Source organism: Saccostrea echinata, unplaced genomic scaffold, assembly GCF_033153115.1.
Source record: "Saccostrea echinata isolate AGI-Se365-2 ecotype Australia unplaced genomic scaffold, CSIRO_AGI_Sech_v1 ptg000062l, whole genome shotgun sequence".
Taxonomy (NCBI): domain Eukaryota; kingdom Metazoa; phylum Mollusca; class Bivalvia; order Ostreida; family Ostreidae; genus Saccostrea; species Saccostrea echinata.
The window spans coordinates 2,397,591-2,422,896 of record NW_026889811.1 but is presented as its reverse complement, the minus strand read 5'-3'; the positions used below and the strand labels follow the sequence as shown (position 1 = coordinate 2,422,896).

The following is a 25,306-nucleotide window of genomic DNA, read 5'->3' as shown; positions in this document are numbered from 1 at the left end:
AAATTTCGAAGAAATAGAAGGTTTGCAGACCTTAGCCACCCCCATATAAGCTAGATCACAGCCATTGTGAGGCCTTTTTATTCCAAAAAGGCATGAAAACAATCAAAGGAAGATTGTACAATATCAGACATGTCATGAAAGTGATATTCATAAGCGTCTTTGGGGCATCCCTAAAGATGAGTATGCTGAGGTTTTCTGGTCATGGGTACAAAGACCTAAGACGTGTATAGGGTAACAGGGAATACTTTGAGGGATTGAAAATATCAAGAATATGTATTACGTACTTTTCTTATTTTTAGACGACCTTTTGCATTATTTATTGAACGATCCTCGTATTGCAGGCGACACATGCGTTCCTTGGGACCTTATTTATATTCGACCAACACGTATCCATCTGTCAAAAGCCTGAAAGGAAAACGTAATGATTGACTTTCGCCTAAAAAAAGGATATATGTTATTTTAAATCAAAAGGATAAAAGTATGCAAACTAGTAATAATGCCAATTTTTGTAAAATACATAGCAGAATGTTATCTTTATGTGTAGATAATTATATACAAGCTCCTAGCTGCAAAATGACAAAAGCTAAAAGATTAAAGGAAGCTCTTAACACTGCTCACTGATCGAAGAGTTCTTATTCCAGTTGGAGTGATCTGCCCGTAGATGCAAGACAAATATTTGTAATAGATTAAAGTATTCTTCTTAAAGTTAATAAAGACCAAGATAAAGTAAATGAAACATTATTTACATATATTTTCCCAATGTAGGTAAACAACACTTACATACATGTATGTACGTATGTTCATTTAGAAGTCCTTTATTGTCTGATAGTAATGATTTCCCTGGGGAAATATCATACATGTAGATACCTTATTTGGAAGCAAACTATTTTAATGCAGTATATACATCTATATATTTCTCAAAGTCCAAAAAAAAAAAACCCAACATTTTTCATAATTATATAGAGCCTCCTTAAATCTGTTAAATAACAATATAAGAATTTTTTCGTAATCGATTTGAATATGAATCAAGCATACTACATGTACATATATACATGCTTAATAACTTTCTATGTAAGGATTTTACTTGAATCTTACCTATCTGAAGACACATTCGAATTGCAATCGTTAAGATGTACTTTTCAATGAAAAAGGTATACAAGTACATAAAGTCCACGAGTTGCTGCCACGCCCCTTTTAATGAGAGACAGTCTAGGTATGCGAATTGTCGAGTCCCTACGCATAGTTATAAAGTGCCCTCATGTGCACTCTTCTTCTGTTTACGTACTATGAAAAAACTTAAAAATATATTCATTAATCAAATCCGTTCATGAGAGAAAAAACAGAATTCAAGAAATTCAACGAAAACAATATTCATAAAATTTTAAGCATTTTAATGTTTCTTTTTCTCTGTAAAGAAACTATACATACTGCAGACTCATATTTCTAGAAACACAAAGTACATTACTTAATTGCGTTTACTTGATTTTACTTTACCAAATTTCTTGTTTTCTGAACTTCTTAAATTTGTCACCAGTAAAATTATATTTATTCGTAGGAACAATGTTCTAGTTCAGTCAATTACAGGACGGTAATATATAAACAGCATTATAGAAATAAAGTCAAGTTAAAGTCAAACATTAACATGAAATTTTTACGATGTATATTCTTAAGAGATAGTCCTTAATAAATTTATTGAGCATAAACTGTTAGAAATATCCCCATTTAATTTGACGACTAAGGGGGTTTCCTGAAAATGTATCTGCATGGTTTATTTCGTAATAGTATAGAATTATAGAATTACTTATGTAGTAGATGCATTTAAATGACATCTTCTAACATTATTATTATTTATCGTATGATAATTTGTCCATTACGGTATGACTCGTCTCATTATCTGTCAGATTTTCCTATCAGTGTCATAAACTGCTTTTCACGACAGACAGACATAATGTGAACTTTTTCTTTTGCTTACAAATAAATCAATTAAACTCTGCTCCATGTGTAAACGTGAGGGACAGCGTAGTTTTATGACATTTTCCAAAGATTCTCGGACTAAATTTTCTGAAAAACTTTTGCAACGATTTTTGTAAACGTGCCGTTTGTGCATTTGATTCATAAGTGCGATGTTTTTACGGAAATATTTACATGCAAATTGCAGAGTATGTACATTTTTTGCATAAATTTGAAGTTTTGACGATATATATATAAAGGGATCTTGGACAATACAAATCACAACAAAACAAAAGCCAACATGATGCGTTTAGTAGTATATCTCGTTATACTGATAGCTAACTCTGAATGTGGAGTCATACGTAAGTACGAGTACTCGGAAAGAAATTGTAAAAAAAAAAAAAAAAAAAAAAAAACCCATAACTTTAAACTTTACAGAGTTAAGTAAAAGATTCCATAAAATTATTTACAAACTTGCCTTTATTTAAAAGTAATTGTTTTCATAGTACAATGTATGTAAAGCTATCTTTTATAACAGATTCAGGGGGACACACGACAGGAGAAGAATGGGCAACTGAGAAAGGTTCATCCTCCAAAGTGTCGGCGGCCGAACATACAGCATGGGAGAAATCTAGTGGTAAAAAGTGGACTGGTGAAAGTAGTGGTGGTCAACAGTGGGAAAGTTCATCGGGGGGTGCTCAGGGATCACAGGCTGGCTTTAAAGAACAGTGGTCAAGTGGATCACAGGGAGGGTCACAGCAGCAGTCCGGGGGAAGCTGGTCAAAAGGATCTCAGTCAGGGTCAAAGAGAAGCTGGAGCAAAAAGTGGGGAAGCTCATCTGGTGGTTCTAAACAGTCCGAAGGAAGCTGGTCTCTCGGATCACAGGGAGGAAGGGCATGGAAAAAGGAGTGGGGAACTAAGCCCGGTTCTAACAAATTCTGGAGCACGGAATGGGGTTCAACCTCAGGTGGTGCCAATGGAGCTGGACGAAGCCAAGGTTCAGAACAATGGAGCGAGGGATCATCTGGGGGATCCAGACAGTCAGGAGGACAATGGAGCGAGAGTTCACAGGGGGAATCACAGGGGCAGTGGAGCTCAGGGGGATCTCAGCAATCTAGTGGATCACAGTGGATAGAAGGCTCTGAAGGGAGCTCAGGAGGAGCAGTACAATCTGAGGGCCAATGGGGCAGAACGGAAGGAGGTTCTGACGATAGATCTGGCAGTGAATTTGGAATAGAACAATCTCAAAGCTCAAGTGGATCATCAGGATCTGCGGGTTCCAGTGGTTTTGGTTCACAGTTTGCTGAATCGCAAAGTGGTGCTGCAGCTTCGACTGATGGATTTGGCGGAAGTCAAAGTGCTTCCTCAAGTGGTTCAAGGTCTGGGTCTAGTGGATTCGGATCCAATTTTGCTGAATCTCAGAGCGGTGCTGGGGCTTCCACCAATGGATTTGGCGGAAGTCAAAGTGGATCCTCAAGTGGTTCAAGGGCTGGGTCTAGTGGATTCGGATCCAATTTTGCTGAATCCCAGAGCGGTGCTGGGGCTTCCTCCAATGGATTTGGCGGAAGTCAAAGTGGATCCTCAAGTGGTTCAAGATCTGGGTCTAGTGGATTCGGATCCAATTTTGCTGAATCTCAGAGCGGTGCTGGGGCTTCCACCAATGGATTTGGCGGAAGTCAAAGTGGATCCTCAAGTGGTTCAAGGGCTGGGTCTAGTGGATTCGGACCCAATTTTGCTGAATCCCAGAGCGGTGCTGGGGCTTCCACCGATGGATTTGGCGGAAGTCAAAGTTCAACTTCAAGTGGTTCCACAGCGGGGTCTAAAGGATTCGGATCCAATTTTGCTGAATCCCAAAGCGGTGCATCTGCCTCAACAGGGCATGGCGGAAGTCAAAGCCACGCCTCAAGTGGTGCTAGTGCAGGCTCTCATGGACACGGATCCAGTTTTGCCGAGTCTCGCAGTGACGCGTCAGCGAGTTCAGGTAATGGGGGAAGTCACAGCCAAGCGTCCAGTAGTTCTCATGCATCTTCCAGCGGAAATGGCAGTTCTGCAGGTGCTTCCAGTGGAGCCTCTGCAAGCGCCAAAGGAAAAAAACATTTTGGGTTTAGAGGATTTAGACATGGTGGCGGAGATTAATTATGGTTAGTATTTAGTAGATTATAGTACTATATCAGACATCAAATTATAATTGTTCCAAGTGCAGTGAATGCTAAATTTCATTCTTGAGAAACACAAGTATATATTTGTTGAAAGGTCATGTTTTTTAATTGTTGGTAGCTTAACATTTTTTTTTTCAGATTAAAGGACTGCACCATTAACTCAATAAATCCATATCAATGATTATTTATACCCATAATAAATATAACACCAATTTTTATTGTTTTTGTGTTTTTCAAAGGCTTTTTGTCTTCTCAAAGCGAAACAAATTGAGTCGACAGATCTCCCGAAAGTCTACCGCTAAAAGTCACAAAAAAGTTGCACAGATTACATATAAGATTTATTGTAAACAGATAATAATTGATATATCATAAATTGATACAGAACCATAAAGGCAAAGAAAATATATACAAAGATGAAATATTGATATAGAGAATAAAGGGATGGATACATAGATACATAGCTGAAATCTGTACAGTGGATTTGTTCATTAACAACATATGAATTCAACAAAAACATAACAGTAACTAAATGATACAGTACTTGAAGTACATAACTACATGTAATTTCAATACAACAAACAATATAATGCTGATAAAGCATTTCTTTATCTTGTTACAAAACTGGAACTTTTATAGCCTCGTAAAACCTATGATTCTACAAGTGCTACAGTTCTGTTTTTATTTCTATACAAATAAATAAATTAAGAAAGCACCGCCATAACCACAAAACCACAGAAACATGCAGTTGTAAAATGCGAATAAATCATTACGATTTCTCAGTTTTATTAATATCTATGCAGTGATATATAATTTAATATCGCCTCTATAATTTGTACTATGAATCTACACTTATCATTAAAGTCCTTAATATCCGTTGTATTTTATAGGAGGAAAATGGTTGAACCTTGTTGGTTCCTCATAATTTGGAGGGTTATAAAGTCCCCATTTTGGGGGAGGAACCTCCATAGGATAGGGTTTAGGGTAACTAAATTGACCCAGGTAATGCTTGTTGTGGGGCATTGACCTTTGAACATCCTTCATCATGACGTCATTTTCGCGCGGTATGAAGTCATCGTGGACTCGGCTTGTTGGTTTAGATGGTCGTTCGTAGTGCCAGTTGATGCATTTGTAGTCACCTGAAAACCAATAATTTTGATTAGTTCAGAACTGATATTCATTACAGGCACTTGTTTCTGTAATAATTTTTCTAACCCATAGTGTGATAATAACATGAGCTATCTCTCTCCGAATCCCCCCCCCCCCTCCGAAATGCAGTCACATTTACATTTTCAGAGAAAACTCACTAGCAAACTGCTTGTTACCATTCTCTTCTACGATAATTTATGTACACAACCAAATAAGACACGTTTGTCTTTATTTTCTTTTATCTACGTAAACAATGTCAAAACTCTGCTCGACGACTGGAAAATTCGTCTCACACAGTTTACGGAGATAAAAGAAAATAAAGACAAGAATATCACATAATTATGTTTGTTAGATAAATTACCGTAGAAAGGAATGGTAATAATAAACAGTTTGCCAGTAAGTTTTCTCTGAATATGTAAATGCCTGCGATTGGGGGTGGGGGGTGGGGGGTGGGGAGGGGGCCGGGTTACACCATGTAATTCGGAGTGAGATATCACTGCCGGATTTTAAGGGGGCAGGGGGCCCGCCCTCCCCCTTTTATCCCAAAATAAACATGATCAAATATTTTTTTTGTGTGGACCCTGGGCCCCTAATTGCCCCCCCCCCCCCGTTCAAGAATTCTGGATCCGCCATTGGATACCTTGTGTTATTATGGACATTTAAATCAGTGCTTAATGAGAACACGAAAATGTTACGATGAGTTCGAATTTTAAATCACCTGTAGCGATCAATGCAATCTATAGACGATATGATCATATATGAACTTCAGCAAGCGAAGCATTAAGTCACTTATGCTTTATGTTGGAAAATAAAGAGATCAGTCTATATATACTATTCTCTTTAGAGAAGTGGACAGGCTTTCGCCTACGTCCACGAAGTGGATGTAGGCGAAAGCCTGTCCACTTCTCTAAAGAGAATATATATATATACATGTATATACATATATTACTGTTCGCAATCAAGTGTTCCAAGTTCTATTTTCTCAAATAATTTTCCATTTGACAAGTTGAAATGTGTAGATTCATTGCAAACAATGGTATTACATATATAAAGCATTTTAAAATTTCAGTCATTTTTGAATTGAGGTTCTTATAATTGGATTGAGGTTCTTACTTCGTCTGATAGTGTCTCGCTCTCTGTTGTACCAGTCGGTGTGTGTAGAGGTCGATCTCTTGGCGTACCAGTCCGGGTGTTCGCGACCCCATTTTCTCCACCCAGCCTTATTTGAGAGAACAATTTTTTTTATTCCATAAATTCTTGAACATATTAAATCAATTCATTCATGTATGTCATGAATTAATCCAGCATAATATAGAAATCTTTGCATCTGTCGGGTTTTTAAATTTTGGATATTTGAATGTTCCTTTTAATTAAATAAAAATACTAAAACGTATTAATTAGATTTCGTTTGTTTATAAGAAAAGCAAGAGCTAGTCTTTAACTTTGACTTAAAATACAATTCTAAGCAAATATTAAATACCATGTAATTCAAAATAAAGGCAGTTAATTAAATAAAAAAGAAAAATGAGTGCAGACCTGTCGAACATCTGGGTGACTGGAATGGTATATTTTCCATTCATGTAATTTGGGCTGCCTACAAAAGTCGAGAAATTTAAAAACAAATGGTACAATTTAAAACATGATAAAACAGACTTGTGTTCATACGAACCATTCCTTTGGTAATTTGGCAGGCGTTGACAGGAACTGCATAGAGGCAGCCATGATTCCTAAAATCTGAGAGTGCCACTTATGTTGTAACTAATTTAAAATCAGGGCATTTAAATAAATTCTTTTCGAAAAATGTAGTTATATAGAGATCCTTTTATTCAGAAAGAGAGAATTTGCCATAAAACAAACCGATAAACATGAATGCTAGATAGATTTATGTTTGGTATTAATGGCATTGACATAAGCGATATATCGATTTTTTTCGGGTCCTCTCCATAGGAACGTTTACTAACTAACTACTTAGTTACACACGAAGACACTTATAACAACGATAATAAATCTTTAAGATTCAAGCTGTTCCTTCTCTGTAAGATGCATTTGAATGTTAGTAATATTATGGATATATATTCTAAATAATTTGAATGGTACTACACCGCATATTTTTTATTAACTTTAAATTCCAACTTGTTTACAGTTGTAATCCTAAGCGGACTTATATACCTGAATACACACAGACAGACCTTTTAACAGACAACACAGAAATATGGCAATGGCAGACACGCTGTTCTTTAATGGACGACAAGATCGTTATCCTTATCATGTCAACTATCCCCCGACCGTGCCGAGGTACCCCAGCTCTCAGGAAATGTTCAGGTAAGGGGGTCATGCAGCGATACCAGATGAGCATATGAGAGAAAGGGAAAATTGGGGGGGGGGGTGAAGGGAACAGGGTTAAAATAAATTAAATGCGTATAATCTTCATACATAAATGACGACGAACGTCAGTAATTAAAGCATCCGCATACTCATTTACCTCGTAGGTACGGGGGAATACAGGGGGTGTGTCCCTCCCACTAAATATAATCACCATATCATCTTCTTTAGTTAGTTTCTTTTCTTTTAATATCGACATGTTACTGCTATCAATTTTGAATTTCTTCTTATGTGTATTATTATTTACTTGTTTGCCCTGAGGGGCCCCAAATTGGTATCAATAAATCTTATCTTATCTTATAAATGTTGTTGATATACAGTTCACTTTAGAAATCATAGAAGTTTCCCCTCATTAATTACGTGTGAGGACTTTTTAAAAATTCTTTTTTATTTTATCTTAATAAGGACATTTTGCTTGGTAGTGCCACCCAAACTGAAAATGTTTGGTTTTGCCCCACCCCAAAAACTGAAATTGCTTCCTACGAGCCTGTCATTTGTGTCATTACACGATCGTTAAATTATTAACGTTACCTATAATTTGTATTCAATGCATTGATGAATGTTAACAATTGGCGGATCTATAGGGAGGCGTCGAAGAATCCGGTTTGGACCCCCTGGGATTTTCAATCAAACTTCTGTGTAAAGTAACGAAAAATGACCTGACCTTCGACACCCCTCCCCCCTCAAGAAAACACGGACTCCTCGTAACGTGGAAAGGATATAGTAAAGAGAGCTATATATCTATAGAAAATTGACTTAAGAAATGACTTGACCTACCCCCCTCCTACCCCCAGTTATAACCGAAAGTTATAAGGAAGTTCACTTTATGAAATTATGAACATAGAAATATTTTACCCATGTCTACTTTATCGTGAATAATATCACTTTTAAAATTATTGTTTCAAAGAATGGTCATGACTTTTATACAATATCTTGCATACAATATCAAGCATACTTAAAAAAGAGATATACACACACTAATATATTACAATAATCTGTTGCATGTGAAACATACTCAGAGGGATGAAAAATTCTCTGTCAAAATCAATAGTGTACACGTATGTCGCTTAAAAACCATGTAAAAGAGTTTATATTATATACATGTATACATATACACCATTCCGCATGAATCAGTAATCAGCATGCCCAGGAATTTGCCGGTGGATAACTGTGATAAACCTCACAGCAATAAAAAGCGGAGGGAGCAAACAGAGTCAAAATGAAAATTTACATATTAAAGATACAGCAAAAGATCTCGACTTTACTCAGAAAAAAGCGCCCCACCCCGCGTACTACGGACCTGTGCACGGAAATCACTAAACACTGGTGTTTTAAAAACTAGTGAGGACTCAGTTACACACTACTTAGTATTATCATAACAGAATAACACATAATTGAAATGACATTTATTAAAACAATAGAAAAAAAAATGAAGTACTCTCTTTCAAAATAGAGGAACCAAATTAGTGTAGGTATCGGGCTAACATAAGGAATGTATCAATTTGATGTTTTGTATGGACTTTTTTTGGACCCTGTGAATTTAATTATCACGTCACAATGGATCTAAAAGTAAAAGAAGTACTGTAACTACTATAATGTCACATAATTGTGTCGCAATAACATTCATAACTTCATTACTTACCACTGCACTATGCTGAATTTGATGATATTGAAATACCCTGTACTTAGGTATTTGCAATTTTTTTAAGTTGCCAAACATGATATCTATGTGATAAATGATCCTTGTTATTTTTACTTTCAAGATTTATATTTTTAGGCGGGAGTCTCCAGACAAATATACGAAAGTGGTAGGAAGAATAGCTCACCAGGAGTTCAAGACAAAAATCGCCGAAAGATCGTCCCATCAGGTAACCAAACTTAACTGATCTTTTTTCCTCTTGCTATAATGAAGTAACCTTCCTTGCATTCTGAGAAATTTTCCAGGATTGTATTATTCCAAGAACAATATATTATTGAAATGAAACACTAGTATTTCCTGTATACCCCGTTTAATGCCCGTGTTTTGTAGTCTTGGTATGACAAATGGTACGACTCTGGTACTCCAAAACTTCGCAGAGAAGAACTTCCTAAACTGGTAGACCGACACGAACCCTGCAATCAACCGTGGCAATACACTATAGGCACCTCTGCTGTCCCACAGTGGACCAAAGAGGGCAAGGATTGGCCAATATCTAAAGCCTACCTCAACCAAGGTAAACCTGCCACGGAAACCACGCGTGCGCGAGGCATCAATCGTCTGTCATTGCCGAAGGAAGAAAATCTTTACCCGTTCTCCAATTATATGACGTCACAGTACAGGAAGCCTGTGTATTCTATATTTGGTCATCTACAAAAAGACAAAGTTTATGGAGTGACACATCAGCACAACAGGCATGGAAATATGCCGTTTGAGGATTACTATTGAAGCGAGGACGGTGCAAAAATAATAACTGAATTTTATATCTTATTAATATATTATATCAACCTTTTCATCCTTAGACAAAGTGTTGATACAATTTATGTAAAGTGTCTACAAAACTGTAATGCTTGTTTTTTTTTTTAAAACCTATTCTATATATACTGCTTTATTCATGCATTTTACATGTAATTTGAAATGTAGATGAACTTTTTTGTTTAGAAATATCTTAAATTCATGTTTGTTATGTTTAATGTATAATATCATTATGGGGAATGTGGCTTTGGTATGTTATTTAATTTTATTTTAGAAAATTTGTTTTAATAAAGTAATTGTTACGAGGGGCATTTAAAAAAGTTCTGAATATTGTTGATTAAATGTAGAGCGTTTAAGGGAAATTAATTTATTTATATCATTGAAAACATCGGGAAATATAGATGTAATTTGACGTCACAATTATTTTTGTGACGTAGGGACACCTGTTGACGTCATAATTCTGCGTGTTCAGTATACTGAAAATTGCTTTTTTGCCCACATGATGACATCAGAAGTTGAGCTTTAATAATGAGCTTCTTCATGAAGGCTTTTCCAAGAAATCTGGCATGAAGAGCTCGACCAGAACTAGCATGGTTAAGTAGCTTTTCCATATTTCTCTTACATGTACATGTCTGAGTGGTTTGCCAGATACATTGTCACGGAAGGATTTTTATTTCTCCGGTATCGCCTGGTGATTGCCGGTCTGTTATATTTTAGATAAAACATATCCTGTGTGAAACTGATCCATAACAATGAAATGATTTTGAATCGAAACTTGAGTAACAAGACTCTAAGCATAAATAAGTAAAACACAAATATATTTCAAAATCAAAAATAAGCTAATGCGTTTGACCTCGGAATGGAAAAAATAAATATGAGTTCCACGACAAAGTGCAATCTTATTTATTTGCAATGAGTCACAGTTTGGAAAGTCTCTCCTGAGTTTTAATACATAGTTCTCTTCAAATGGTTGAAAATTCTACAGATGGTCGTTAAAATGACCTTGTTTGCAAATACAGCCTATCATTAGGTTGTATTTTGACCCGGTCAGCATGTTTCATACACAATTGAGGAAATTGTTTTTAATACTAAATTTGACTACCGGTCAATAAGGGGAGCTTACTACTCCAACACGTCTGAAATTTTAAGGGGTCGGTGTTTTATGCCCTGTTAAAAAATTCGTAATGTTTAAAAGATTTTTGAGATCATCATTTTCCTTCACCTTCTTCATTGACACATTTGACAAATTAATGGAGGTTTCCTCCCCTGTCCTCCTGTCATCGTCACCATTTTCATTATTCATAGCGACAATTTTGTTTCAGCTCGAGCAGGCGCGGATCCAGGATTTTTTTTCCGGGGGGGGGGGGGGGTCCAACCCAGCGAAAAAAATTTCCAATCCAAAAATTTCTTGACAAGCCAAAAAGAAAGAAAAAACCCCGTAAAATCCATTTCCCAAACGTGAAAAACACGTATTTCGTTGTGGTGATGGTGGGGTCCACGTTTTCTAGGGGGGGGGGTCCAAAGTCATTTTTTTATTTGTTTCAATGTATACTTTTATATAACTCTGCAAATTCCGGGGGGGGGGGGGGTCCGGACCCCCCGACCACCTCTAGATCCGCGCATGTCGAGTTATGACAAAACGTGCCATTTTTGGCCTCTTAGAGCTGTTCATGTAATCTGATATTGCGACATGTGACTGAGATAAGTTTAAGTAAACTTCATCCAAACTGGCATTCTCTACCATCGGCTCATACATTCACCTCTGTCGTTGGCTCGCGTATATCACAGTGATAAGCACGAGAAATAGTGCGTTTCTTTTAATTCATTATAATTAAATGTCTGAGCTAATAATAGTCCTTAAAGATATATATTTACTAAATAGATCTAAAACTATTAGTTTAAGTTGAAATGATCCTTTAAATGTTATGTTTTTTACGGTACGTCAAAAATCTTGACTCGAGCCCATTGCAGAGGTGTCTGAGAGAGGAACGAAAGACAACTCTGCATAGGAGATTGCCAAACTGGTATTAAATCATCTCGGGTAACGTGCGTCCACCTTATACACAATTTTTTTTTCTTTCAACCTTTCCCTTGATAAAATATTTTTCTCTTTCTAGACTAGCTACGTACTGTACATATTCAGTCCTTCAGGCTCCGGGACCATAAAACTCAGACAAGGTAAATTTTGATCTCAGTCTCACTTTAACAAAAGGAATATGTAGTGGAAAAGTGAAACTGAGATCAAAAGTATATTTATTGAGCTCATCTAAGTTTTAAGGCCCAGGGGCATGGTCTATGATTCAGTATTCTGAACACACAATATTATGATATTATTTAAGGAGTCAATAGGCAAATAGATACTAATAATAAATACAAAAAACAAAACAAAACAAAACAAAACAAAAAAAAAAAAACAAAACAAAAACAAAAAACAAAACAATACAAAAAAAAAAAAAAAAAAAAAAAAAAAAAAAAAAAATAAAAAAATAAAATACATTTCAATTTTTTTTTTAAAAATGATATCAAAAACGTTTTTCATAATTATGCAGTTTTTCGATTATCTTAGTATCATTAGTAGTAATACTTACAAGGATATCTATCAAAGAAAGGAACTTAACAACCAAAAGAGGTTAAGGTGCTAGAAAAACCGACAAGGGCAGAGGCAGATGTATAGGGAGGGGATCAGGGGAATCTGCCCGGATTTTCATTTTTATGGAATAACATCTATAATCTATACTGAAAATAACTTCGAATCCTCCTCCAGAAATAATGAACCCTGACTCTCAGAGACAGTATGCCTTTTAATATCTCAGAAAATAAGTTCATTATTTCTGGAGGAGAATTCGAAGTTATTTTCTTGGATTACACAATTATACATTCCAGGATGGTGATTTTTCAAAGATTACTCCAGAGACATAACATAAAATAAATAATATTTTAATGTTATTTATTTTACTGGTTACACATGTTCATTATTTTGGGTAAAATATTAGATCTAGAAACGTACTTCTTTAGTAGCCAAGCCAGACAATATATCTAAAAAAAAAATACAATGAAATTTAAAGTATTTTGTGCTTTTGTAAAGGTATAAGAAGAGAGAGCAGTTAAATTAGATCGGGATCGACATTCGTTGAAACGTAAATATGGTGGAAGTGAATTCGTCAGGAGTATTTTGCGAATCAAATCAACATGGTTTTAGCATGAAAAATTGAGGCCATCGTTGCCAGTAAAAGAAATTGCATGTATATAGTTATGTAGATAAACATTGCATCATCAGATGAGGGATGTCGTTCTTCAGCAGAAGAAAGGGTAAGCGTTCAACACTAGGGTCAGTTATTTTATGTCTTGGAGGCGTATCTCCCGATCTCCATTTGTGATTAAAACTGTTGAAGGGGAAAAGTAGCCTTAGCTCGTAATAAATATGTGCTATTATGTAAGATTAATGATCTTTTATTCTTCTATAATTACAAAGTAGTTTCTCCTGTTTCGATTTGAATTATTTCATGTTCATATTTAAAACTAGTGAATTGTAATTTAAGCGACCATCTTCTTGTTTTTACAGATAAGAAAAGTGATCAACAGAAGACTGCAGAAACATCTTTGAAAAGAAATAATTCTCAAAGAAGTACTCAGAGCCTTAGAAAAGTAGAACTAGTAAATGGAGAAATAAGTGATGGTAGGCTTGAAACAAATGTCTTGAGAAAGCAGTACAGGTTACTCATCTTGAATGTTGATGTAATTGTATAATTTTTTTTTCAGAACAAGGAGGGTCATTTGAAGGGAGAAGTCACACAGGGCCAATACAGCTTTGTGTTGATGAAGATTATGATCCAGGAGATTTGGGTGAGTTGATATTAATCTGTTGAAGTTCTTAGTTCTAGGGTTATAGACCAGAAGACCTTATGCAGTGCTATATAGCATGAGTCATCCAACTGTCTGCCTGTTTGTTTATATGCAAACAGTTCCGGAAATTCTATACCTTTTTATTTCAAGAACACTTGGTACACAGTTGAAGTAGCATAGTCTTCAAGCATAGAACCAATGAATTCTTATTTTTGGAGTTTGGTTGTATAACAGCACCTAGTTGTGCCGACAAATTATCAATACTGAGTGTTAGCGTGGTATGATAATTTGTTACAGACAGGTGTTGTTGTACAAATGAGAACATCCAAAATAAGAATTCAATGCTTATAATTTTTTTTAATTTTCTCTCTTCATAAATGTTAATTTCATTCATCTTCATTATAAATTTAAGCGCCTTTCAGAACAGGTGTGGTTAATAGACTTAAAAGCAGTTTTGACATGGAATAACGCAAATGAAAAATGGAAGGGAAAAAAAAAAGACAAATCAATTTTAAATGTAAAATTGACACATTTTTATAACAATTTACTAGGGTACTTGTTTTTAATTAAATTGAGCCAATATTAATTTTGGTGTTCATGTTCCTAGTGTATTGAAAGTGTATTTGTAGTTCCTATTATGTATTCCACCGTGCCGTGACAAGGGTTGAATATTGTAGATTTCCAATGGATTTTATAAAGAAAATTACACTGAATGTAAATAAAGCTTTTTATATTAGTTCTTGATTTCAATCAATGGCATAAAATGACAAGTAGATTGCATCAAGATACATATTTGGATTATCAGATTTTGATTTTCATACCGGTAGGTATTGATGTCATGTTTACATATAAAAATTAAGTCAAAAGGCCACTTCTCTTTTACTGATTTAAATGAAACATGACACAAAATATAGACTACTTTATAATACACAAATCTCTGTGTTTGATGTGAATGAACATCGTTTACCTTGCTACTGTAATAGGTTTTCATACAACTACCAGTAGTAATATTCTATCTGTCTCAACCTGTCTGTTTTGAAGAAGTAGTGTTTTTATAATTTACTGTCAGACTATTTAAAATACAGAACAGAAAATTTATAAATACTTGTAAATTAATTGCTTCAAGTTTAAACCAGTAGAGCAACAGTATCATCACAGACTTCTAGCATTTGAATTCTCTCAAGCATTTCTGTTTCAAGTTTTGTTGTGTCAGTGTCATATTTCATTTATATATAAAGATAAGTTTTGTTTTGGAGATTTAGAAGATTTATTAAAATTCATGCATTTTCAAATTAACTTGTTTCCTATAATACATGTATTGTGATAGAACAGAGCCCCAGAAATGTAACATGCATGTGATGATTTCCCATGATATACATGTATTTCAAACATCTTTATTTTCAATTTTGCTAAATATAAATTATTTACCAACCATATTTATATATATAACACCATTCAGTATTTTTATAAACTTGACTGACTACTCTATCTAATACATGCATGTTTTACTTTGTTACATCTGAATTTATTTTGGATGTGGCACATTGTTATATACAGTATTTACTCGCATAACTTTTTTGTTTAAACTTTTCTATTTACAGGTGCAGTGATCAAGGCACCAACATCCCTTGTGAGACACTCCAAGCTTTCTAAAACCTTGGAGGAAATTCTCAAAGACAAGGATGCCTTGTCCTGTTTTATTGAATTCATGGAATCAAGGAAGGCTGGTCAGTACATCAAATTCTGGCTGGATGCCGAGAGCTTCCAGGCCTCCACTTGGAGTAGACTGAGGAGCCATTCCTTAAACTCCGCCAAGAGGTTAACATTATCTGGCAAACATTACCGATCACCCTCTGACACATCAGTCAGTGTTAAACAGGTGACAGAGGACAAACTGGACACTGAAAGTATTGGTTCTAACCAAACACTGACGGAGGAGACTTCATCTGGGATGGTGGAAAGTGAAAATCAAACCAATGGTGTGCCAACTAGGATCTCATCTGACACAGGCCAGTCAAGGTCCAAACTTGATTTACCAGGGTCAGAGTTAGAAACTGTGATAAAAGCCAAGCCATCAAGTCTCCCAGTAACACCTATAGATCCCGGGGCCAAGCACCTACCAGGATCCTCAGGCCCTGACTGTGATATCAGAGACAGTATGGAGTGTAGACTTAGTGATGCTGTATCAACTAGTGCAATCAAGAGAACTGAAAGTCTCAAAAAGACTAATTATCCTCTGGAGGAACTTGCCGATAAACTCAAGAAAAGTATGAATCCCCATTCTATGGTTTTTGTATACTTTGGAATTATTTTAATTCCTGTGGTTCAATGTTCATGGGCAATCAAAATTGTACTTGTTTGTGGGGATGTAATGTGGGTTACTCGTTTATATGGTAGATTCAGTGAATCAATATGTTTACAAAATAAATGTTCATGGGAATGTGAATTCATGGGTAAGGGTGACCCATGAAATCCATGAACATTGGACCCCCACAAACAATGACGATTCTACAGTATATTGTAAACTTCAGAACTCGCCTCCAATTCTAAATTTAACAACAAAAGAATACTTAATATATATATATATATATATATATATATATATATATATATATATATATATATACTAGTATATATATATACATATATGTATATAGAATAGTTTCAAGGATAAATATTCTATCCACATGCACACTGTTCATGTATGTATAAGTAAAATATGTATGTACATGTATATGTAAAATCAGAATGATTTTGTTAGGCATTGCCAGGGATGCAGTGAGCATCTTCCAGAAATATCTATCTCATGATGCCTCTAGTCCTGTAGAGATCACAGATGAACTCAGGAACCGATGCATGGGTATTTGTGTTATTTATTAATATTGAAAATTGCTTAGTTTAAATGTCAATACTTTTACATAATTGTTATCTTAGACACTAATTAGCATATACGAGGGGTTATCAAAAAGTTCACGGACTGGCACCTTAAAATTAAAACCGCTCTACTTACCTAAATGAATTTTTACACATTTAGTAAGCATCATCTTTTCTATCTATAGAATAAACCATAAATCATAAGTATTATTTTTTAAATAAATTTTTAATGTTTTTGTAAGCAATGGTATGTCCAGGCGGCGCAACCTCAATTATGACGCTTTTCCTACCTGAGTGTAACTGAGAAAAACTCTTTAAATATGAACATTTGTCGTCAGAAAACCCCGTTAATTCAGACATATAGTACGACACAATTGTTCCGTAAAATTTGCAATATTTACCCCATTCTGTAAGTTCTATGAAATTTTATCATGAATTTCATATGGAGTGTCCCAAAAATTAAGGGATTGAAAATGACGTCAAAAAGGGGGAGGGGTTTCTTTTCCCAACATTCTATAAAGTGTCGCTACTGGAAAAACTGGTATAGATTTAGGGAATGTTTAAACGGGCTACAGAAAAATTAAATGCATTCAGAGTACTTGTTTTTAAATGCCCAAAAAGATTCAGAGAGATGGAAGATGCACAGATAGTGTTGATTTGTAGTCAGGGTGTCAAAAGTCAGTCACGTCGAAAAGTGACGTTGATCATGTGTGGAAGAAATTGAACTCCAACAAGCTAAGTATTCTGGCTTAATCAAGGATCGTTCCCTATGTATAGATCCATTTACAATACTATATGCATTGCAAGCAGCTGCTAATGAGATTGTAAAGTCATATAAAGAAGAGGGCTTAAGTCCTTACTTAACTCCAGGTAATCTCATCAAGATAAGTGTACGAGGTAAAGAGAGCAGACATTGAGAAACAAATGACGTTGAGTCTAAATGGCGACAGCGCCAGGTGATCATATGTTTTTTTTTTTATTTTAGAATAATTTGTCAAATTATCAAGATATCAAGCTAAAATTTTTGAACATTTCTTAAACTTTGTTGTTTTATGTTCCTTATAAATTTTGTAAGCATAGACTACATAGTATTTATTTTATCGCATCAGTCCACGAACTTTTTGATAACCCCTCGTACATGTAAAAAGTCCAGAATGTATTTAATACTGTGGATTTTTAACCATTAACCTTGTTAGTTATATCATTTTGCCAACAGTGTAATTAGGAAAGCCATCATTTAAATACATGTATTATGCATTATTTTTTTAAAAAGCATAAATAGCAAAGAATTGGTCAATGGATGTTTATCTGTTTATGCAGATTCTTTGACTAAATGTATATTATTACATGACCTCAGATTCTTGATTTTTATGTCATTTTACCTTAGAAATACACTGGAGATAATGTAAATGTATCAATGACTAAAAATCCATGTGAATTTATTGGCCTGTTTTTTTGCTTATTTATAGTATACCATGTTAATCAACTTTAGCATGCTTCATCTATTAATAGCTATGAGATGTACCATGCATTTTTTTCTGATTTCAGCCAAAATTTGCCGAGAGGATGGAGAAGTAGATCCAGGGTGTTTTGCAGACTGCCAGGAATTTGTACTGAATGTCATTAGAATAGAGTAAGTTTCAGTGTAACAGGGATGTGACTATACAGAGATCATTGAGGCATTGTATATACATGTAGTTAAAGCATTTTGTTTAACTTTTTATAAAAATATATGATGTTGATTAGAATTACAGACATGAAATGTTTGCATGATCTAAATATACTTCTTTCATTGAGCTTTTTAAAACATTTTGTGGATTTGTCATTTTGTATTGTGTATATAAGCATATAAAAATTGGAGGCAACTTTTTATTTCACTCTGTGAAATACACATACTTGAGAAGCATTATATTTATTCTTATATAGCCTGATATAACAGTGGACAAGTGTAATGTTTTGTTGTTGCAGTCACTTTCCTGATTTCTCCACAAGCGAATTTCTCTGTAAACACCAGGTTCATCTTCTCACCAAAGGGCAGATCACTCTATCTGACATCCTGTACAATGATGGTGCAATGTTTTACTTTATGGAAGTATGTATTTAAATTTATACATTTTTCTCTCTTTGAAGTGTATTGCACTTGATGCTTGAAAATTAAGACAACCCAAAAACTTGGACAATATTCTGGTGCATTATATGATATGTTTTAAGTATTTAAAGGTGCTTGGACACAGATTTGAAGTTAATATTTTCTCAAATTTTATGTATAATTTCATGACTTATATGTTGCTATAGCATTTCATACTAAAATATAATAAAAATCTTATTTCATCTCGAAGATATTGAAACTTCAAATTCCTGGACGCGTTTGATTGACACATCTTTGCACTTTCACAAATTTTAATTTAGTTCTTAATACTTAGTGGCAATTTTGTTGTGTATTAATGAAAAATATTAAAACTATAATCCAGAAAATTCAGAGTAGAAATGTTCGAAAGCAAAACCCACTCACAGTATTGTCAGTCCGTGCTCAGTGGTGTGTGCAGACTTTAACAATTGAACACACCCGGTGAATTGAAAACATTAACAATAACAGAGCTCGTGCCCTGTTTACAACAACAGTTTACGTTTCACGGGTGTATTCAATTTGATAAACTCTGTACTCAACACTGAGCACGGGCTGACGATATTAGCGAAGGGGTTTGCTTTCGCACATTTCTACTCTGAATTTTCTGGATTATAGATGTAATGTTTTTCATTAATACACAACAAAATCTCTTCTTTTCAAAAATATTAAGGATAAAGATAAAATTTGTGAAAGTGCAAGGATGTGTTAATCAAACGCGTCCAGGAATTCGTAGTTCAAATAATTTCCAGATAAATTAGGTTTTTAATTATATTTTTGTGTGAAATGCTATTGCAATATGTAAGTCGTGATATTATACATAACATTTGAGGAACTATTAACTTCAAATCTGTGTCCAAGCACCTTTAAGGCTGACAACACATTCCTCAGTAATGTATATAAATTTTTGCAAGAATTTGTAATACAATTGTGTATGTATTGCTACTTCAACAAGTTTCCTCACAAAAAATTTAGGTACATTACCAGGCATTTGTGCAAGATTGCAGAGGTTAAAATTTCTACATACATGTAACCCTATTGGAAATTTTTTGATTTCTAATGTCACAGTTTTTTTTCTTCAGACATTTGAAACCAGATTAGAAATTAAAAAAAATGATACTAATAAAACATGCATTGAGTATATTTCAAAGAAATACAGACAAGGTATTCGAGGAATGTGTCATCGGACCTTAAGTATCTTATACGTTTTAATCTAAGCTGATAATTATAATCAGACAAATAGAAAAGTATGAGTTCTTTTTGGTTCTGAAGCCTATGTAATTGCAATAAAAATATAAAATGAATATTTCGTGAAAAATATCATAACTACTGTATCATGATACATGTATCAAATAGGATAATACTTGTATCCTCCTAGCTTATCAAGGTGTCATTTGATATAGATTTTAGAAGGAAGTTCTTATAATATTCCTGATTGACTTTGTAGTACATGGAACAGGAGGGGGGATCTGAACTTCTCCAGTTCTGGTTGGCTGTGGACAATTTCTGGCAGCACCTTATGTCGTGTGAGGGCACCTACGATGGCATGCAGGCCCAGAGTGATGCCATGGTCCTGTATGACAAGTATGTACCTGGGATATACACAACAGAATACCCGCTATGTATGAAATGGAAATATGTTGTAACATTTGAAGTTTCTCTTGGTGTTCCAGATATTTTTCTCTACAAGCCTCCCACCCCTTGGGATTCGATGATAAAACTCGATTTGTAGTGGAGGGAAATATTTGTCGTGAAGAGGGCCCTCTCCCAGATTGTTTTTCCAAAACCCAGCACATCGTTTATCGCACAATGGAAAAGGTACGTTGATAGCATTCCAGAGTGTTAAAGTGTGTGTCTTTTTTAATAGGGAGTATTGATATAAATTGAAATGTAGCGTCGTGGTTAAAATTATGGCATAAGGAAAAGATAGGTAACAAGTGTCATCGTTTGAAGTATTCTCTTTATTGATTTCTTTCAGTCCTTTTTCCCAAGTTTTTTACAAAGTGAAATATACTACAAATATTTATCAGAGCTAGTCAGCACAGTAACCATAGCAACAGATTTACCAAAACAAACCAGACACAAAAGACAGGGTAAAACGGTTTTCTTGTGCAGTATGTCATCATTTCTATTTGACTATCTAGGACACTGCTTGATGAAAGCTAATACATTCTGATACTTTTACTTATTACAGACAGCGATGCCACGTCTGTACACAGTGGCCAGAGCATTGGGAGTGAGAGCATCAAGAACACTCTGTTAGCCATGGACACCAGTCACCTACGCAAGTCTGTCTCCCCCCTCCAGGAAAGTGACATGAATGTTGACCCTCGTCTCCTCAATCCTGAACTTCTCTGGAAAAGACAAAGTCCAGGGTAAAATTTATATCTTTCTTGCTGGTGTTTATTCTGTAAAAGTAGAGATATACTATTTGTGTTTCTAAGAAAAAGGATGTTTTATTAAAAAAAAAAAAATGGATCTTAAATTTGTGTATTTCAGGATGTCCATGGGTAAAGTGGATGAGCTTGGTAGATTTATGTCTGAATTGGATCCTCAGCCAGAAATTGATAAAGTCAAAGGTAGGTATAATTGTGTAAATAAGTATATCTATAGCTTAAGATTATAGTTTACATTTGATATGGCTTTCTTCATGAGTATGAACCTACATGTAGTTTGAATGTTTTGTTTCTCAAGGATATGCATATTGAACAAGATGTAGCATCTAATTGAGAATCAGCTCAGATTAAATAGTGATTATATTTTTAGCTCACCTCGACGAAGTCGAGATGAGCTTATGCTATACCCCCGGCGTCGGCGTCGGCGTCGGTGTCGGCGTCGGCGTTAGCGTCGGCGTCCCAGGTTAAAGTTTTAGGAGCAAGTCCCATTCCCATGTAACTATAAGCCCTACCTGGACCAAACTTGCATGGATGATGCATCTAGGGATGGACACTACCACACTAGCTTCGGATGCTGGATCTGACCTAGATTTTCCGGATGAGTGACCAGGTTAAAGTTTTAGGAGCAGGTCCATTCCCAAGTAACTATAAGCCCTACCTGGACCAAACTTGCATGGATGATGCATCTAGGGATGGACACTACCACACTTGCTTCGGATGCTGGATCTGACCTAGATTTTCCGGATGAGTGACCAGGTTAAAGTTTTAGGAGCAAGTCCCATTCCCAAGTAACTATAAGCCCTACCTGGACCAAACTTGCATGGATGATGCATCTAGGGATGGACACTACCACACTTGCTTCGGATGCTGGATCTGACCTAGATTTTCCAGATGAGTGACCAGGTTAAAGTTTTAGGAGCAGGTCCATTCCCAAGTAACTATAAGCCCTACCTGGACCAAACTTGCATGGATGATGCATCTAGGGATGGACACTACCACACTTGCTTCGGATGCTGGATCTGACCTAGATTTTCCAGATGAGTGACCAGGTTAAAGTTTTAGGAGCAGGTCCATTCCCAAGTAACTATAAGCCCTACCTGGACCAAACTTGCATGGATGATGCATCTAGGGATGGACACTACCACACTTACTTCAGATGCTGGATCTGATGTAGATTTTCCAGATGTGTACCAGGTTAAAGTTTTAGGAGCAGGTCCATTCCCAAGTAACTATAAGCCCTACCTGGACCAAACTTGCATGGATGATGCATCTAGGGATGGACACTACCACACTTGCTTCGGATGCTGGATCTGACCTAGATTTTCCGGATGAGTGACCAGGTTAAAGTTTTAGGAGCAGGTCCATTCCAAAGTAACTCTAAGCCCTACCTTGACCAAACTTGCATGGATGATGCATCCAGGGATGGACACTACCACACTTGCTTCGGATGCTGGATCTGACCTAGATTTTCCACATGTGAGACCAGGTTTAGATTTAGGAGTAGTCTCGTTCCCAAGTAACTATAAGCCCTACCTGGTCCAAACTTTCATGGATGATGCATCTAGGGATGTACACTAACCAATCTGCTTCGAATGCTGGATCTGACCTAGATTTTCCACATGAGTGAATTTTAGCCATATTTTAACCAAATTAGCATGGATGATGTATCTAGGGATGGATACTTCCAGACTTGCCTTGGATTCTGAATCTGACGTACATTTTCCAGATGAGTGACCAGGGTAATTTTTTGGAGTAGCTATATAATATTATGGCCTGTTATGATAAAACTTGCATAGATGGTGCATCTAAGGATGAAAACTTCCAGACTTGCTTTGGATGTTGGAACTGACCAAAATTTTCTTGATTACTAAACAGGTCAAAAGTTTTTTGAGCAGATCTATAATTAAATCAAACTTGCATGGATATTGATCTTGGGATGTACCCTAACTAGAAAAAAAATATGATGTGAAATTTGCCTTACATGTAGATAACATTCGTCGAGGTGAGCTTCGTAATCTTTGATTACCTATGTTTCTAATAATATTAATAATATTAATTCAGTGCAATACTTTATCAAAAGTTCATCCTTGTCTTAGAAAATGTAGAAAAATAATTCTTACAGGCAACCAAGGATTTTTCAAGAAAAGAAAAGGCAAGGACAAGGTGAGTTTTCATAGTTTAGGGAAAGAGCACATTCCTAGGTCCAATAATCACACAGGTGGTTAAATTTAACCCCCCCCCCCCCCCCCCCCCCCTTCAAAGAAATGGAAAGATTGGAAGTCAACAGTTACTAAGACTGATGTCTGCTAAAAGAAGGGAAAAATCTGCATTACTCAAGGTAATCTTACAAATAAGTTTATGTTTGTAAAATCAGTTCTGTAATTTTGAGAAGACTGGTATGTATTTTCAGTGGTGATTTTAATAATTATCCATGTCTGGCCAAAAAATAATAGTGATATGAGGTATTACATATCTGAAAATGATATATATTAGGCAGAACTTATGCTAATTGTAGAGAACATGAATCTACAGGTTGGGTTATTTGGAGATCTTGTTACCTGTCTATGAGGTCCCTTCAAAAATTATGCGGACTTGTTGCATAGAAAAAAATATTTGCTGACAAAATCGAGCAGAAGTCTAGATTAGAGGACATGGATCTGCAGATTGGGTGAATGGGGGATCTTGTTACCTGTATGATGTAGCAGTGTTTGATTGAGAGGACTTGAATCAGCAGGTTGGGTGAATGGGGTATCTTGTTACCTGTCTGTGTATGATGATATGAATTTAATTGTAGGAACAAGAAGACATGGCTCTACAGATTGCCCAGAAGATAATCAGTGACGTCACCTCTGTAACTCAGGCTATTGGTGCTATGCAAACCTTTGATCCACCACCAGATTCCTAATTCTCATCAGTCACTATTAATCGTGCAATACCTTGTTTTTTATTGGTCAATATGTTAAGGTTTTAATATTTTTTTATGTCCCTGCCAGGAAATGGTCAGGGAATATAGTGCTACTCCTTTCTGTCTGTCATTCCCTCATTCAATCATATCAGCATAGTTTTCAGGACCTTTCTTTTGGCTGTGCTTGTAGATAATGAGCAGATTTTTAGTCTCTCTTTGTTGATGCCGTAGAGGTCAGATCTGAGTTTTATGTCAATTGACCCATTTTCAAGAAAGTAATTGCCCTCAGACTTTGAAAAATTTGATATAATTGTTTTTTTCCCTTGATTTTCTATTCTGTTGTTTGTTGGTAATTAGCTGATGTCTACTGTATATAAATATATTGATGATGTGTACATATCAAGTTAAAGTATCTCCTTAGAGGACCCATTTGCAAAATAGTGTTAGCCTTTAAATTTGAAAATTTCTAAATTCACTGTTCTTATTTTCACCAAAGTTATCATTCTTGACTTATAAATTGGCAGTGCTTTCTTTATTTCACAGACATTAATGAAAGTACAATAATGAAAAAAAAAGAAAGAAATGAAATTGTTTTTAGCAATCTGTATGAAATAAGTCAAAGAAGATGGGCGAACAAGGGAGCGAAGTGCCTATAGTGTGACAAACATGAAGGTGAAAAATTATTTCTCAATTATAACAAAATTTTCTTTGATATTTCATCTAACATTAAAGTATACTTTACGTAAAATCTCCACAATTTGCAAAAATCTCAAAAGAATTGAAATTATTTGCCTTCTAAATAGTATACACACACTAAAGGGGGCAAAAAAGGATCATTTTTTCATACTTTAACACAATTTTTCAATATGAGTGGGTCTTGGCTCCATTTTTTAAAAAGTTTATCCTCAAAATTTGCGTAAAAATATACATTTTTTGGTTAACAAAAACATGGAACAAAGACCCACTATACCATAAAAATACACTTTTATGACACAATATTCGCATCTTCAAGAAATACTTCAAGTCCATTCAGTCAAGGGTCATATCAGAAACATGATTTAAATGCCACCATTC

General features: G+C 35.3%; 4 protein-coding genes across 5 annotated transcripts; 3 read left to right on the top strand and 1 right to left on the bottom strand.

Annotated features, from left to right (window-relative positions):
• Positions 1 to 2,251: 2,251 nt before the first annotated feature.
• LOC133175490 (uncharacterized transmembrane protein DDB_G0289901-like) lies at positions 2,252 to 4,088 on the top strand. Its single transcript, XM_061310597.1, has 2 exons — positions 2,252 to 2,312; positions 2,489 to 4,088. The coding sequence occupies exons 1-2, from the start codon at positions 2,252 to 2,254 to the stop codon at positions 4,084 to 4,086; spliced, it is 1,659 nt and encodes a 552-aa protein (XP_061166581.1). The 3' UTR covers positions 4,087 to 4,088.
• Positions 4,089 to 4,507: 419 nt separating this feature from the next.
• LOC133175405 (uncharacterized) lies at positions 4,508 to 7,020 on the bottom strand. Its single transcript, XM_061310511.1, has 4 exons — positions 6,925 to 7,020; positions 6,792 to 6,849; positions 6,369 to 6,474; positions 4,508 to 5,245 (listed from the first exon to the last, which is right to left on the bottom strand). Exons 1-4 carry the CDS (start codon positions 6,975 to 6,977, stop codon positions 4,974 to 4,976), a joined length of 489 nt encoding a protein of 162 aa, XP_061166495.1. The 5' UTR covers positions 6,978 to 7,020; the 3' UTR covers positions 4,508 to 4,973.
• A 416-nt stretch (positions 7,021 to 7,436) lies between these two features.
• Positions 7,437 to 10,360, top strand: LOC133175384 (uncharacterized). 2 transcript variants are annotated; one of them, XM_061310481.1, is made up of 3 exons: positions 7,437 to 7,577; positions 9,415 to 9,505; positions 9,667 to 10,359. In XM_061310481.1, the coding sequence occupies exons 1-3, from the start codon at positions 7,468 to 7,470 to the stop codon at positions 10,060 to 10,062; spliced, it is 597 nt and encodes a 198-aa protein (XP_061166465.1). In that variant the 5' UTR covers positions 7,437 to 7,467; the 3' UTR covers positions 10,063 to 10,359. The 2 variants fall into 2 exon arrangements, with proteins under 2 accessions (XP_061166465.1, XP_061166466.1); XM_061310482.1 differs by lacking the exon at positions 7,437 to 7,577 and adding an exon at positions 9,261 to 9,326 and having other exon boundaries at positions 9,667 to 10,360.
• Positions 10,361 to 13,231: 2,871 nt separating this feature from the next.
• Positions 13,232 to 25,104, top strand: LOC133175214 (A-kinase anchor protein 10, mitochondrial-like). The gene is made up of 14 exons (XM_061310321.1): positions 13,232 to 13,398; positions 13,652 to 13,765; positions 13,849 to 13,932; positions 15,534 to 16,199; positions 16,694 to 16,792; positions 18,355 to 18,439; positions 18,775 to 18,898; positions 20,379 to 20,515; positions 20,605 to 20,749; positions 20,910 to 21,024; positions 21,126 to 21,306; positions 21,431 to 21,510; positions 23,450 to 23,490; positions 24,122 to 25,104. The coding sequence occupies exons 1-14, from the start codon at positions 13,374 to 13,376 to the stop codon at positions 24,230 to 24,232; spliced, it is 2,007 nt and encodes a 668-aa protein (XP_061166305.1). The 5' UTR covers positions 13,232 to 13,373; the 3' UTR covers positions 24,233 to 25,104.
• The last annotated feature ends 202 nt before the right edge of the window (positions 25,105 to 25,306 follow it).